This window comes from Populus nigra, chromosome 5 (assembly GCF_951802175.1).
Source record: "Populus nigra chromosome 5, ddPopNigr1.1, whole genome shotgun sequence".
NCBI lineage: Eukaryota > Viridiplantae > Streptophyta > Magnoliopsida > Malpighiales > Salicaceae > Populus > Populus nigra.
The window spans coordinates 19,787,407-19,801,920 of record NC_084856.1 but is presented as its reverse complement, the minus strand read 5'-3'; the positions used below and the strand labels follow the sequence as shown (position 1 = coordinate 19,801,920).

The 14,514-nt window shown below is 33.8% G+C and overlaps 2 protein-coding genes across 3 annotated transcripts; both read left to right on the top strand.

Annotated features, from left to right (window-relative positions):
- The first annotated feature begins 4,207 nt into the window (after positions 1 to 4,207).
- Positions 4,208 to 6,282, top strand: LOC133694356 (transcription factor MYB52). Of its 2 annotated transcripts, XM_062115854.1 has the most exons (3): positions 4,208 to 4,542; positions 4,653 to 4,877; positions 6,015 to 6,282. In XM_062115854.1, the coding sequence occupies exons 1-3, from the start codon at positions 4,383 to 4,385 to the stop codon at positions 6,026 to 6,028; spliced, it is 399 nt and encodes a 132-aa protein (XP_061971838.1). In that variant the 5' UTR covers positions 4,208 to 4,382; the 3' UTR covers positions 6,029 to 6,282. The 2 variants fall into 2 exon arrangements, with proteins under 2 accessions (XP_061971838.1, XP_061971837.1); XM_062115853.1 differs by lacking the exon at positions 6,015 to 6,282 and having other exon boundaries at positions 4,222 to 4,542; positions 4,653 to 5,871.
- A 6,760-nt stretch (positions 6,283 to 13,042) lies between these two features.
- On the top strand, positions 13,043 to 14,064 carry LOC133695065 (photosystem I reaction center subunit N, chloroplastic-like). Its single transcript, XM_062116835.1, has 3 exons — positions 13,043 to 13,450; positions 13,553 to 13,678; positions 13,770 to 14,064. The coding sequence occupies exons 1-3, from the start codon at positions 13,154 to 13,156 to the stop codon at positions 13,857 to 13,859; spliced, it is 513 nt and encodes a 170-aa protein (XP_061972819.1). The 5' UTR covers positions 13,043 to 13,153; the 3' UTR covers positions 13,860 to 14,064.
- The last annotated feature ends 450 nt before the right edge of the window (positions 14,065 to 14,514 follow it).

Below are 14,514 nucleotides of genomic sequence, written 5' to 3'. Positions count from 1 at the left end.
TTCCAACATCTTGTTTTTCTTAAAGAAGAAAGTTTTAAAAATTAAAGGAACAAGAAAGTGTCAAAAAATTACTTTTAGTACTTCACACATTCCACTAAATTAATCTGTGTATCTTTTCTTTTTTAGATTAATATGGGTGTTCGGATCAACTTGCGCGCACCTCGACTAATTTTAGAAACCTTGAAGTTAATGATTATATAAACTTTTAATGATCTTGAGGTTTGTAAGATTCAAACTAATAATTTTTAAGGAGTATATTCAGAACTTGACCAATTAAATTACATCTCTCAGAATTAAAATTGTATACCTTTCTTCTTGCTAGGTGAAGAGAGATGGGAGTGACCTCTAATGGGATGATCTCCTTGGTGTTGAAAAACAAGTGAGAACTAGACATTGAAAAGAGCATGAATATAACGAGCAGTGTTTAATTAAGAGATAAAATAATGTGTTAATTTACACAGAGAATGCCTAAATGTCAAGGACTCGATATAATATATAACAATATCCAAAGATGAGGATAATAGGAGAGACAGAGAAATTAAATCATTGATAATTAAAATTCAAAATCGGAAAGTATTTATGTGTTCTTGACAGAATAAACTAAGAAATATACTAATCAGATGACCACACGTGTAGCAAATTGAAGCTTCTTAATTATTCTTCTTCTACAGTACTTTCTTGCAAAGCTTCAAAGCTTCAGGATTTATAATTTGAAGTTTTGCACATAGTTAAGCCCAGAGTTGAACTTAAAAATAATAGTGATTGATGAAATTCGGTTAACTCGTTTAGATTTCTAGTGATTATATTAACTTGGTTAGACCTCATTGAAATCAGGTCAGGTCATCAGTTCTAGGATTTTTTTAATAAAAAAATAAAATTATATTATTTTAATTAAAATAATTGTCTTGAATAAATTTTGTTACACGCATATTGATCCAATAATCTAATAACTCGTACTCTTAATTTCCCGAGTCATTTCTCGAAATTATGGTTTTGTCAACAATTGTTGGCGCATCGAGCTCCTCTTGTTCCTGTGGGTTGTTGAAGTGCCTTTTTTTTTTTTTTTTTCCTGTTTTAGCAGCCACAAGAAAGAAATTAACTTGAACTTGATTTTCCCACATGTGCTTTAATGTAGAAATCTGTGTATATGTTACGTTCGGTATAGCAATTTACCTTCCCTCTTCTTCTTTTTTTTCTTTTCTGCGATCAATCTCTTGGTGGAATTATATATATATATTGTAGACTGTGTGAAGCAATTGTGCAACCTTTAGATCTTTAGTCAAATTCTCTTCTGATTTTTTCTTTTATGCAATCAATCTTTGATGGAATAACTAGTTCTTAATCTGAGGTATATATATGATCCGTGTGAATATCCAATATCCGAGCTTAAATAGTTTAGGTCTTCAGTCAAAAACTCTTCTTAATAAATAGATACATTCTTATATGTATATATACGTCCCTGTAATTAATTTGAAAATACTCGTATAAGTTGATATATATTCCTGTGATTTATATATAATTATCGTTTGCCTTATTTCTTGCAACTGTTTACATTGTATAGAAACCTTAAACATGAGGGGGTTCGCAAGTAAGTTCAAGTGAGTGTATATAATTTCGTTTTAGCTATGAAACCTCAAACTTTCACTACTAGAAAATTAAAAAAAATAATTTTGTCAATTATGAATTGAAGAAATAATGGTCAATTTAATGGGTATCATGTATTTTTTTTTATCAATTTTATGGTTAAGTTGAAAAATTAGAAAAAAATAATTTTATGTGGAATTGATAATCATTAAAAGGTATTAATTTAGATTAAATAAGTTTGAATTGATTAAATGATAGATAACTAGTCAGGTCCCAAATAATTTTGTCAATTATGAGTTTTGTAGAAAAATTTTAAAAAATTAATGTGTAATTTATAACAATTAGGATATTAATTGATGTAATTATTTATAGATGATAATATGATATAAAAATTTATGATGTTTATAATATAAATTGTGATGGTGATATTAGTAGTTATTATGATAACATTTGTAATGGTAATTATGGTGGTTAATAGTATCGGTGGTAATAATAATGGTTGTTATAATAGTGGTGATATTGATAGTGGTTATGATGTAAAAATTGGTGGTGGCGGCGGCGGCGGCGGCGGCGACATTGATAGAGTGGTAGTTATTATAGTATTGGTTAAGGTGTAGAAAAATTATGATGAGATAATGATAAAATGATGATTATTAATAAAAAGATAATGATAGTAGTGGTGGTGGTGGTGGTAATGTGTTCGATAGTTGTGTGGTGGTGGTTGTTATTATGATAGTGATATTGATGCTACTAATGATAGTTCAAGTGATTAAGTGATGATGTTTTGTGATTAGTATGTTAATTATTATTCATTTTTAATAAATAATTGAATTTTTATTTCATAATATGTTTCAATATTTAAATTCTGTGTTCATTGTTTTCTAGTAAGTACCCAGATAGCTCAACCACTAAAGATAATAGATCGGGGATTTCGATAGAGTTCATTTTAGGTAAATGAATAACAAAATGGAATAGTGACCTCTTTATGTATTTTTTTTAATCTTATGATATTATTTGTTTTTATTGAGTTATTTTAATGTATTGTTCATTTCAATTTTTTAAAAAAAAAATATTTGTGTGCAGGTATACCTATCTCATTGTAATGTGTTATTTATATGAATTTCCTACTTAAATCTTTCAATTGTGAAAACTCATATGTTTGCGTAATCTATTTAGCATTATTTAGATGAAAAGTTCCTCTTAGATCTTAAATATTTTTTGGTTTTTTAATTTTTAAAGATGTTTTTTATTGTGGTTGAGGGTTTATTGTGAATAATTATTGGCTTGGGGACATAACAAATAAAACAAGAAAAATAAAAATATCAACAAAAATGTCAACGGAATATTATTTCCAATGCCAACAGAACATTTTGTCGGTAATTCCGTCAGTATTTTATAATACTGACGAAATAGAAAACCCCAACAAACAATTTTATGATGAAGGAATTTCGTAGGCATTGAAAAATACCAATGAAATTTTCATTATATATCAACAGAATATTCTGTCAGAATTTTTTAATTATCCGATCATTATTGTATTAAACTACAAAAGGTACATCCTTTTTAGATTTAATAATCACTATATAAATAATTTATTCTTATCGAATCAGAAAGATGAACCTAGTATTAGTAAATGAAAGTTAACCTAACAACATGTAAAAAAAAAATTTCCTTAGATGTGAAAATAATATTTGACATCACAAATTAGTTAAGTTTACCCTCCGGAAGCTATACATTATTAATGAAATATTTTAACAAAACTTTTATTCTTACACTTTACTCAAAGTAAAAGTATAGTTTGTTTCAACAAATTAACAAACATGGAATGAATTAATTCAAGAATTTCTGAAAATTAAGAAAAATAATAATAAAACACTAATTAATTAAAATGGAAATACAATATATATATATATATATATATATATATATATATATATATATATATATATATTTGCGTTTAATTATCTTTCGGCATGCCATTAACTAACAATGTTGTTGTCTTGGATGAAAGCTGGCTTGTGTGTTTTGGGTCATACGCAAGCTAATTGCTACTTCCCTATAATTTACATTGAGCTTTGATGTCTCTGATGAGGGTTTCATGTCATGAATGTGACTGCATGTGTAATTTGCTACTGCTGTAATGTAAGCATTAAATATATAAGCAAGTTGTTAAACCTAGCCAATATGATCTCCATTCATATATATATATATATATATGGTTACAAAACAAAGATGACCTTAGTAACTTACCACATAAATAAAAGAGAATGCCTCATCTCAAACTAATTTGACAGCAAGTTCTTCACCAACTTCCCTCTGACAAACAATTAATATTTTCCTCTTAAATAGCCACTAATAAACTGCATGCAACAAAATATTTCTAACTTTGCTAAATATATAATCAATGCTTATGCGCACCAAATAGAATAATTTCATTTTCATGTTAAAAAATACATATATGTGAGTGTATAGTGTCTGTGGGGGAGTGAGAGCTGTTAAGGAAGTCAATTACAAGGGTAAATACTTTGATAGGCCAGTGGTAATATTAATAAACCTTGATGTTAAGGTCAAAAAACCAGTGTTTATACATGTATATTTATGTATCTATACATATCTTATCTTGCGTATATAAGAAAAGTGACCTCTCATCTGTAGCCCTAAAACCAATTCCCTCCTGTTCCATCTCTCTCTGCTTATTCATCTTCTTATATTTATTGAAGATCTTCCTCGTGTGGGGTGATTTCTGCCATAATTTTGCAGTTGTGTTAGAATATTTATGTGAGTTTAAGCTTCATGTGATGGAAGATTTTAGGGGTAGCTCAAGCAGTGATAGTGGGAGGACTAGTTGTCATAGAGGGCACTGGAGGCCGGCTGAAGATGAGAAACTTCAGCAACTTGTTGATCAATATGGTCCTCATAATTGGAATTTCATTGCTGAACATCTTCAAGGAAGATCAGGTAAGATGGAGCTAAAGAAATCACCTCTCCTTTTCTTTCTCCCATCATTGCTCAAGTTCTAAGAAATGGGATTTTCATATGCGCTTCTTTTTCTTTTGCTTGATTTGTAGGGAAAAGTTGTAGATTGAGATGGTACAACCAACTTGATCCAAATATCAACAAAAGGCCTTTTACAGAAGAAGAGGAAGAAAGGCTCCTAAGAGCTCATCACATTCAAGGAAATAGATGGGCTTCAATAGCTAGGCTCTTCCCTGGTAGAACCGACAACGCCGTGAAGAATCATTACCATGTTGTTATGGCAAGAAGGAAGCGTGAACGCTGCTTAACTGTCCATGGTAAGAGAAGTAATTTCCAAATCCAATATCCTAGTGATCATCACCATAGAAATAGCAGTACTAATCCTGGTAGAAATTTCGGGTTCTTTAGGCCACAAGGATCACCTGACTTTGGTTCTAAATTAGGGTTTCAGAATAATATTATTGAAAGAGCGGGTAATAAGATACCCATGTCCTCAACAAATTCATCTCCTTCTTGGACTAACATTAGTGCTTCAACCATCACAAATGACTCATTAAGTTTTGATGTCTTTGATGCAAAAAGAAAGGATTATATTCATTCAAGCTCTTCTTCAATATATCCTAAAGGGGGGCCACTGGCTTTGAATGAATCTCTTCACTGTACTTACCATCCTAGTTCTACCATTGATAGTTGTGATAAGTACCTAAATGTTGTTGGACAACAGATCCCTAACGCTAAGAAAGTTGTCCCTGATAATCATTTTGCATTCACAAGTTATGGTGATGGTTATGGAAGCAATAAAGAAAAGATTATCGAAAGCCAGCTAGTGAGACTCGATAGTGATCATCATGACTCAGCTGCATTGTGGAAATTGCCAATGGCTTCTCAGCAAGAGCAAGGAGATCATGGAGGTCAAGTTAAGAACCAGGATGTTGCCTTTATAGACTTTCTTGGTGTGGGGATCTCTTAGCTATGGAAGATAAAATTTAAATTTGAGTTTTGATTATCATGATGAGCATAATCATGGGTATCATCTTCTCATTTTCCAAGTTAAACAATATTGGTCAGAGTGCTTGATGAGTTCAGAATAAGCAACAGGAGGTGGCAGCTACGTTTTGTTTTCATCCCTCATTCAGGACTTTCAATGTGTCAGCTGTAATTCTCAATTAGGTAGAATCTGCAAAAGATATTTCCTATGTAAGGGCTTTGTTTTCTTACTGTCATCCATAGATAATATTGTAGTAGTGGTGGTAGAAGAAGAAGAGAGAAGAGAGTAATTTATTTATGGAAACCTGAATCTTGCTTTATGGATGTCTATTTTGTTCTTTCTTGAGTAACTGCTCCTTATAGTCTTCTGAGTTTGAACCCCACCATAAATTAGGAGTGAAGATAAATTAATTGTGTTTTAATTCTCTTGTTCGTGCTATAATTTCTACTGTTATATTGCCTTTGAGGCCTTGTGCAGTGATAGAGATTCTCGTACATAATTAATGCTGGAAGAGCAGTACTCTGCAGGCTGATTGACATATGAGGTATCCTTCAAATATATATATATCCAAAAACTAAATATTTGTTTTGCTTTTTTTTCCATAAATGAATGGCTAAGTTAATTACTTGACAATGTCTCCTTTGTAAAGTTGCGATTAATGGGAGCTATTCTCATAGTTGTTCTTGTGTATTTCTACAGGGATTTTGAAATTAGATAGTACTGAATTCTACGTGAAATTTACTCGTTTTTTAGTACATGAATAGTTCATATCTTTCTTTTCCTAACGAAAAGTGAAGTAATTACTCATGCAACTTAATATTATGGCACAAGCACGGTTTGCATACATACTTCTTGTGCATGTCGTGCAAGCTCCATATTATTGTCAAAACATATTGCATGAATGCGTGATTGAAAAAACAAACAGAGAAATCTTTCTAATGTATCAAAATATTTTTTAAAAATTAATTTCGAGTTTAAGTCCATGTCTAGAAGATCTAAAGACAGATCAATGATAGATGAGTGTGGTTTACATCCATACCTAACATCCCTAGGTGTGTTAGAATTTCAGACCCAGATGATATGGGTCTAACTCGTTTTCAAGCCCAACATTTTTTTGGCGTGGCTACTAGCCCAAAAAGGCATAGGTTTGATGAGTTACTAGATCCAACATCTTTAGGTTCAGCTACGTGTTGAGTCCAAGTGAACACAAGTATAGTAAGATGTTAAACCCAATATTCTCAGGTTCATCTATGTGATAAGCCCAAGTGGACATGAGTCTAGTGAGCTATCAGACTCAATATCTATAGGTTTAGCTACGCACAAATCCCAAACAAACATAAGTCTAATGAACTATCAGACCTAACATTCTTAGGTTCAGCTACGTGCTGAGCCCAAGTGAACATGAGTCTAGTGAGCTATCAGACCCAATATATTTAAGTTTAGCTACGTACAAAGCTCAAACAAACATAGGTCTAGTGAACTATTAGATCTAACATCATTGAGTTCAGCTACATGCTGAGCCTATACGAACATAATTTTAGCGAACTGACAGACTCAACATCCTTGAATTCAACTATGTGTTGAGCCCAAGTAGATGTGAATCTAAAAAGCTACCAAACCCAACGTCCTTAGATTCAGCTACATGTTGAGCCTCTGTGGATATGGATCTAGCGAGCTGTCAGACCATACGTCCTTGGATTTAGCTACTATTGAGCCCACATGGATATAAGTTTTGCAAGTTGTCAGATCCATCACTTGTGGGTTTAGCACCGTGCTGAGCCTAAATGGGTATAAATCTTGCGAGTTGCCAAATCCAATGCCTTTGGGCTTGGCTGCTTGTCGAGCCCAATTGGGCATGGATATAACGAATTGACAGACCCATCACCCTTAGGTTTGGTAGCGTGCCAAACCAACTGGGATGTAGGTCTGACGACCCTCTTAACCCATCACTCTTGGGCTTGACTGCATTCCAAGCCCACTCAAGCATAGGTTTGGCTCGTTGCCATACCCATTAACCATAGGCTTGGTAGTGTACCAACCTCGAAGGACTAAAGGTCTGGAGATCATTATAGGATCCAATTTGGATCATAAGGCTTTATTTGTTTATTCTTATAACTCTTAACATAAAAAGATAATGTAGGGATATTTGTTTCCCCACACCCATAGGTGTATAAAAATATCCTAAGGCTCTATTATATTTTCATCTTATTAATATTGTGTAAGGCATATTTACCTCTCATTAATTTTGTGTAAGAGATATTTATCTATCATTAATGTTATTATGATGAAATGACTCTCCAACCCCTCCACTCCAGCAAAATGACAAGGTTCAGGGACTATAAATACCCTTTGAACCACATAGGTAAAGGGTTGACAAATCTTATTCTATAAAGACTGATACTTTTAAATCTCATAGCATTTATCGTACTAAAATAAAAACAAACACTCTTGTTTTTAGAATTTAATGTTCATCCTCTAATTTTTTTCAATAACTTTCTTAAAAGTTATTGACTTTATCATATGAATGTCTTTAAACCCCAGCAAAAAGATTTTTTTGCAGTTGTTAGGTCTTCTATCACCAATCATCCACTTCTTAAACTCTGAAAAATAGAATATTGATATGAACATATGATTACTCATTGTTCAAACACCAAAAAATCTCATTTCTAAGCATGATAGATTTTTGACCATCATCACTTTCAAATTAATTGGAACTCATGAGATATTATTTTTGCACTGCCTATAAAAAAAAGTACAAAACAATTATCAGAAAAAAGGGATCCATTGATAAAAAAAATAAAGAACAAAACAAAACATTGAATAGGCATATATTAAGCAGTAAAATGAAAGAATGTATCAAGATGAAATCGCAATACTTTAGATTGCCACTTACTTAACATTCATGTCTTGCCATCATTTTTTTATGATTATGATGTGATGCCATTAACATTTTAAGCAGATTCATGTTGATATTATTTACTACATCTAAAAACTTACATTGTCAATTCACCTTCTTTACTGTTCACATAAATAGTAAAGGGGATGGTTTTTTTTCTTTTTTTTTCTTCTTCTTTTTTCTTTTTTTTTTTACATTTCCTCCTCTTTTTTTATTTTTGTTATTTTTTTCAATTTTATCCTTCAAGATTTACTTGATTTTAAATTTGTCTTCATAAATTATTTTAATTTACTTTATATGAGGTTAACACAATCTCAAACATCTTGATGTGTGGTTTGTGCTTAATTTTATAAATATCTATTTTTGTTATTGTATAATTAAGGAAAAAATAGTTTAAGAAAAGCCAAGTTTTTAAACCTAGTGGAGTCCTTCATTCATATCATGAACTTGACTGTTTAAATCATGAAACTTGACTCGGTTCAATATGTCAATGTCTCATGTTAAAAATTATAAATGGCCATCTTAAAAAAAATAATGAAAGTCAAACCATGTTTTAACTAGTCGTCCAGGTTGTTTTTGACCTACCAAATCAATTGGGTCAAGTCGATGCAACTTCTACATGGTTTAATTTTAAACTTAAGCTAGACAAGAAGTCCAGTCAAGAGATTTTAAAGTTAACCTATTAGGATGAATTTAAAAATAATAACAAATAATTTTCTGTGACATGAATATTTTTTTTTACATTCAAAGTTTTGTCATTCCAATCACAATATACCACAACACTATAAATTAGTATGAAGTTTGTAGATAACTTCTCATGTTGATTTTCATTTACATTTGGAAGGTATTGGTGTTCATATCATCTCAATATCTAAAATTATGTGGGGTAGGAGGGGCTTAAGATCCCACAAGGAATTTAAATTTTTATAGGTGTGGCATCTAAGAACAAAAAAAAAGTTTGACCCCTAAAAAATGAGTGTTTTAGTACTTTAGCACTTAAAAAAATAAATAAAATAACATAGTACAAAAAATATTAAGAAAAGTAGCACAATTTAGATAATTGCAAATAACATATGCGACTCTCTCAAATTCTAAAAATAGACTAACACAATTTACAATAAAAAGAGATGAGAGAGGATAGGGATAAAAAAAACAAGGAAAAAAAATACCTCAGAGACACACCAAAACTCTGATAATAACACTACTTGTATCGCTAAAAAGATATCGACAAGATGAATCCAATAACACCAAGAAAAGTCACAAACAGTGACCAGAGTGGGCCACATGAGCCGTCCAAACATGTCGAACCTCATATTCCTTCAAACGACTCATGTGGCACATTTTGGTCACCATTGGTAACCTTTCTTCATGTCTTGATTCATCTCGTCAAGATCTTTTCAGTGGTATTGATGGTGTCATCGTCAGAGTTTCAGTGTGCTTCCAAGATTTTTTTTAATTTTTTCTCTCTCATATCTCTTTAAAAATTACGAGCAGGAGAGAGGAGAGAAAAAAACTAAAAAGACCTATAGGCACATCAAAGCTCTGATAATGACATCACCGATACTATTGAAAAGATCTCGACAAGACGAATGCAATGACATCAAGGAAGGTTACCAACAATGACTGGACTGTGTCACACGAGTAGTCCAAAGACAAATAAACCCCGACGCAATTGGATGGCTCATGTGGCCCACTCCGACCATTATTCATAATCTTTCTTAGTGTCATTGGATTCGTCTCGTCTATATCTTTTCAACAGCACCAATGTTATCGTCATCGAATTTTCAATGTGTCTCAAAGATCTTTTTTTTTCTTTGTTTTTCTCTCTTTCCTCTCTCGTCTCTTTTTATTAAGTAAATTGTGTCTGTTTATTTTTAGAATTAAAGAGAGGCGCAAATAACATTTGTGACTCGGGAATCACAGATGACATCTACGACTCTCTAAATTGTGCTAATTTTTTAAATATTTTTTATATTGTGTTATTTTATTCTCTCTTTTTTTAAGTGCTAAAGTACCAAAAAAAAACCTCCTAAAAAATTATCTAATTTTAACCCCACTTAGAAAATTATCTTGGTTATGCTCCTGGCTGCAAGTCCTCAATCCATGCGTGGCTGCACGTGCCACTTTATAGTGAAGCGCCTCTATCACTGGCATTAATTATATATAATGAAAGGTGTCATGCAAACAAATCGTGTTTTGGATGCCATGTATTCCTTGACAGAGATGCAATTGGTCCTGGAGCCTATAAACATTTCCATATATTTGTAATGAAATTCAACCGTAAACAATGTCTATGATTTATCTTGGAATTCCTGAAGAGAATGTTTTGGAGAAACACATTGAGGGGATTCAGCGATTCTGCGGCTCAAATGCAAAAGTCAACAGCCTTTCTTTACAGTATGTCCAGAAACTTGGGATGATCATCAAATTCAGCGATTCTGCGGCTCAAATTCAGCCTTTTTTTTTATTCGAGACAACATGCACTTCCTGCTGCATGGATCATCACACGTCGCTCGGCAAAGCCGGATGTCGCTAATGGATGAAGGCTCTACCTGGTCGAGCATCAAGTGTATGGAGCCTGGATGGAAGATCTGCGGATTCTTGATTGATGTTTCTATTGTAGAAACTGATCCCATAAGGCAGGATGTTTTTGCCATACAGTTTGTCTTCATCTATACTGAAAAAGTAGACTGTTGAGTAGTCTTATTATTCCTTGCATTGTCTGGATTTCAAGGATATATTTGGCTGTCCTGTATTATTTTCCCTCTGGCGAGTTCCTAGATCATGGTTGAGAAGTTGAAGTTCGGCGTGAGATATTCAAACTTCTGGGAGAAATTATAGTTTACAGCATTTGGGGCGGAGTTGATACCTCATCTGCCTTGGAAGAGTTAATTCACGATTTCGTTGATCAGACTGCATTCATACAATATTTCAAAGCCTCTTGGGTGCCTAGATTGGTTAGTTCTCTCCCTTAAAGATGCCAGAGAATATGCATCGGATTTGTGCACGCTTGTTCAAGTCATGTGGAATGGAACTGACTTCTTATTTCTCATAATTTTGTCGCCTGCTCCTTCTTGGACAGAAATGTGGCTCTCAACTATGGGAGCTCTGCCCCTGGCAAGTCAAGAAGCTTCATGTAAAGCTGAAAGCTAAATTATTTGATGATTCACATCTTGGCGCACTCCAAAGTCGATTGGTTAGTGATAAAGCTGACAACTGAGTTGCATTCAAGATAGGTGCGCTGATGAAAGTGATTCTTTTCAAAATGTCAAGGAGAAATATATTGAATCTACGTCCTGGAACAGGGCTCTACAAATTCCTGATTCTTTTACTGTGGATGATAAGGATCACCTCTTTGCCAAGATCTCAAGTCAAAAGGACAGCAATCTAGCCCACATAGTGCCAAGGTTGTCAAGGTTGAGGTAGCATCAGCTGGTAGATATAAGATTCCTTCATGGACGTTTCTGACCCATTGTGATTGAAAATGTGTTCATACTAACTGAAGTCTCTAAAGTTCACCGTAGGGGAGGTTTTTTGAATCCTGATCTATATTCAATCAACCTTAATCAGTATTCTCTTTAGCCACCACCGTAGTTTTGTTTTGATGATAGACATGGCATATCTTTGCGGCCTATTGGAAATTTACATGTGCCTGGTGGCAGAAAACTTACATTTTTGCTCATTCCTCGGCATGTTCAAGGAGGTAGCTGCCATGGTTTCCTTCAAATGCTGGAAGGATTCTCAGTCCTTCATTATCTCATCACTTGAGCTATGGTTATAGGGAGAGTCCTCTTAGGTTTAATTTTTTCAAATATTGGTGAAAAACCCACCATTGAATTTATATTTATCAATTTGTTTAGGGTTGCATTGCAGGAAATTTGTACAGATTCTATAGAAATATTGACCAACTTTGGCTTGTTTTTTTAACTGTAGAACCATTGACCAAGATGGCGTAGGGTGGAAAATAATACTGTGAGTTTGGAAGTTTCTTAGTCATGCATCTATTACCAACAAGAAATCGGTATAATCCTGGAATGTCAATTTTAAACACCTGCAGGAGTATAGCAGACCACCATGTTTAGATCCATGGTGTGTGATTCCAAATAATTTTCCGTTGGATTGTGCTATAATGACCATTTTCAATGGACTAATGGGTAGAATTTATGTTTCCATTTCAGACAACAGGGTCGCCAGACCTCTTTTTTTCACACTGCCATTACATATCAGTAATATGTCCTGGTAATTAGAGACATTGATGAAACAGATTGCAGTTACTGATTAGATAGTATCTAATAGATACAACTCTGTAAACTCTAAAGCATCCAGATATTGCAGTAATTCCCATATTCCAAATTGATTAATTTCCTCATGGGGGGTTGCTGGCAAGTCCTGTGTCTCAAGCCTTAACTTGCTGAACAGAGAAACAACATCGAACACACATTTTGATTTCAAAGTGGGCCCAAAACCCAAGCTGACCACAAGCACAAAACTAGCATGAGAAGAGAAATTTGCCAATAGGAGTTAGGTGATCTCACCTTATCCACACTCCAACCACATCTTAATCACATTCATCATCCCCTCCTTCCACATCACTCCTTTATCAAAAATAAGAAATAAACCTCTCATCACCATTAGTCTCATCAAAGTTTTTTTTTTTATAAAAAGAAGAAAGTAGATTCTCAATTTTTTAATAACACATTTTGCAAGCAATGGCAGCCATGAACTCCAGTGTTTTGGCATGCAACTATGCCATCTCAGGCACTGGATCATCTGAGCTTAATGCAAAGATTGTTTCCATGCCTGCAGTTGCATCCCCAGTTGTGTCTGGTCCCAAATTACCTATAATCAGAGCCCAACAGGCTAGAGCTGATTCTAAAGAAATGAAAGCCAGTGAAGGAAGAAGAGCTGCACTGGTTTATCTTGCAGCTACCCTTTTCACCTCTGCTGCTGCTTCTGCCAATGCCGGAGTAATTGAAGATTACCTTGAAAAGAGCAAAGCTAACAAGGTTTGTTTGCAAATCTGCGGTTCTCATAACCTTATTGGTTCTCTGAAGCATCAGATCATTTATTTCTGTTGTGATGTTGATTGTGAAGGGATATTGTTGTAGGAATTGAATGACAAGAAGAGATTGGCCACTAGTGGAGCAAATTTTGCAAGAGCATACACAGTTCAATTTGGCACATGCAAATTCCCCGAGAACTTCACAGGCTGCCAAGATCTTGCCAAGCAAAAGGTGAAACTAATACGTGCAGTTTTGTTAGTTATCTCAAGTTGATTGGGCCGTATGATTATGTCATTTAACAGGCTCCCTTTGGTTGTTGCAGAAAGTGCCATTTATCTCTGATGATTTGGCTTTGGAGTGTGAAGGAAAGGACAAATACAAGTGTGGTTCCAATGTTTTTTGGAAATGGTGAAGAGGGAGAGCTCTCTGTAAATCTCCGTTTGCCAAGATGTATCTAGTTTTCCATGTAACAAACATTACACTCCATTTTTCTCTGTGATTCTCTCCTATGTTTTCGATTCTTGCTCAATATTGCTTCAACCCTGGAGAGTGTATGGAGAAACAAATGGAGTTTGTACCCAAATTTTCATGATTAATTATCACTGGACTACCCATCACATGGCTCTATTCTGGACCTTAACGGGTGGGTGTGGGAAATTGTTAAACCCTGAAACCTTTGATGATGAAATGTTTAACCCAATAATAAGTATCGCATAAGGGTTAAAGGAAAAGTTTGTTCCCATATTCAGCCAGCCATGTTCAACGCATCGAAGGTAGCGCAAACTTTTTGGATGGCTCAATCCAGCACATCAATTCAGACACCATATTCTTGCTAGTACTAGTCTTAATTAGTTTAAGATGAACAAATTTGTCCTAAACAGTGAGACTTATAGTAGGAATAAAGCCTGCAAGTTCATCAACGTCAAAGCTTTTCATTGAGTAAACAAGACAAATCAAGTAGTGGTTTCATTATCTTTGTTAACCAATACCTCCTTTTAGTCTGCCGCTAAACTCTAGTTAGATCACCCTAATTATAAAATAAATGCTGAAATCAGAATTTCTGTATT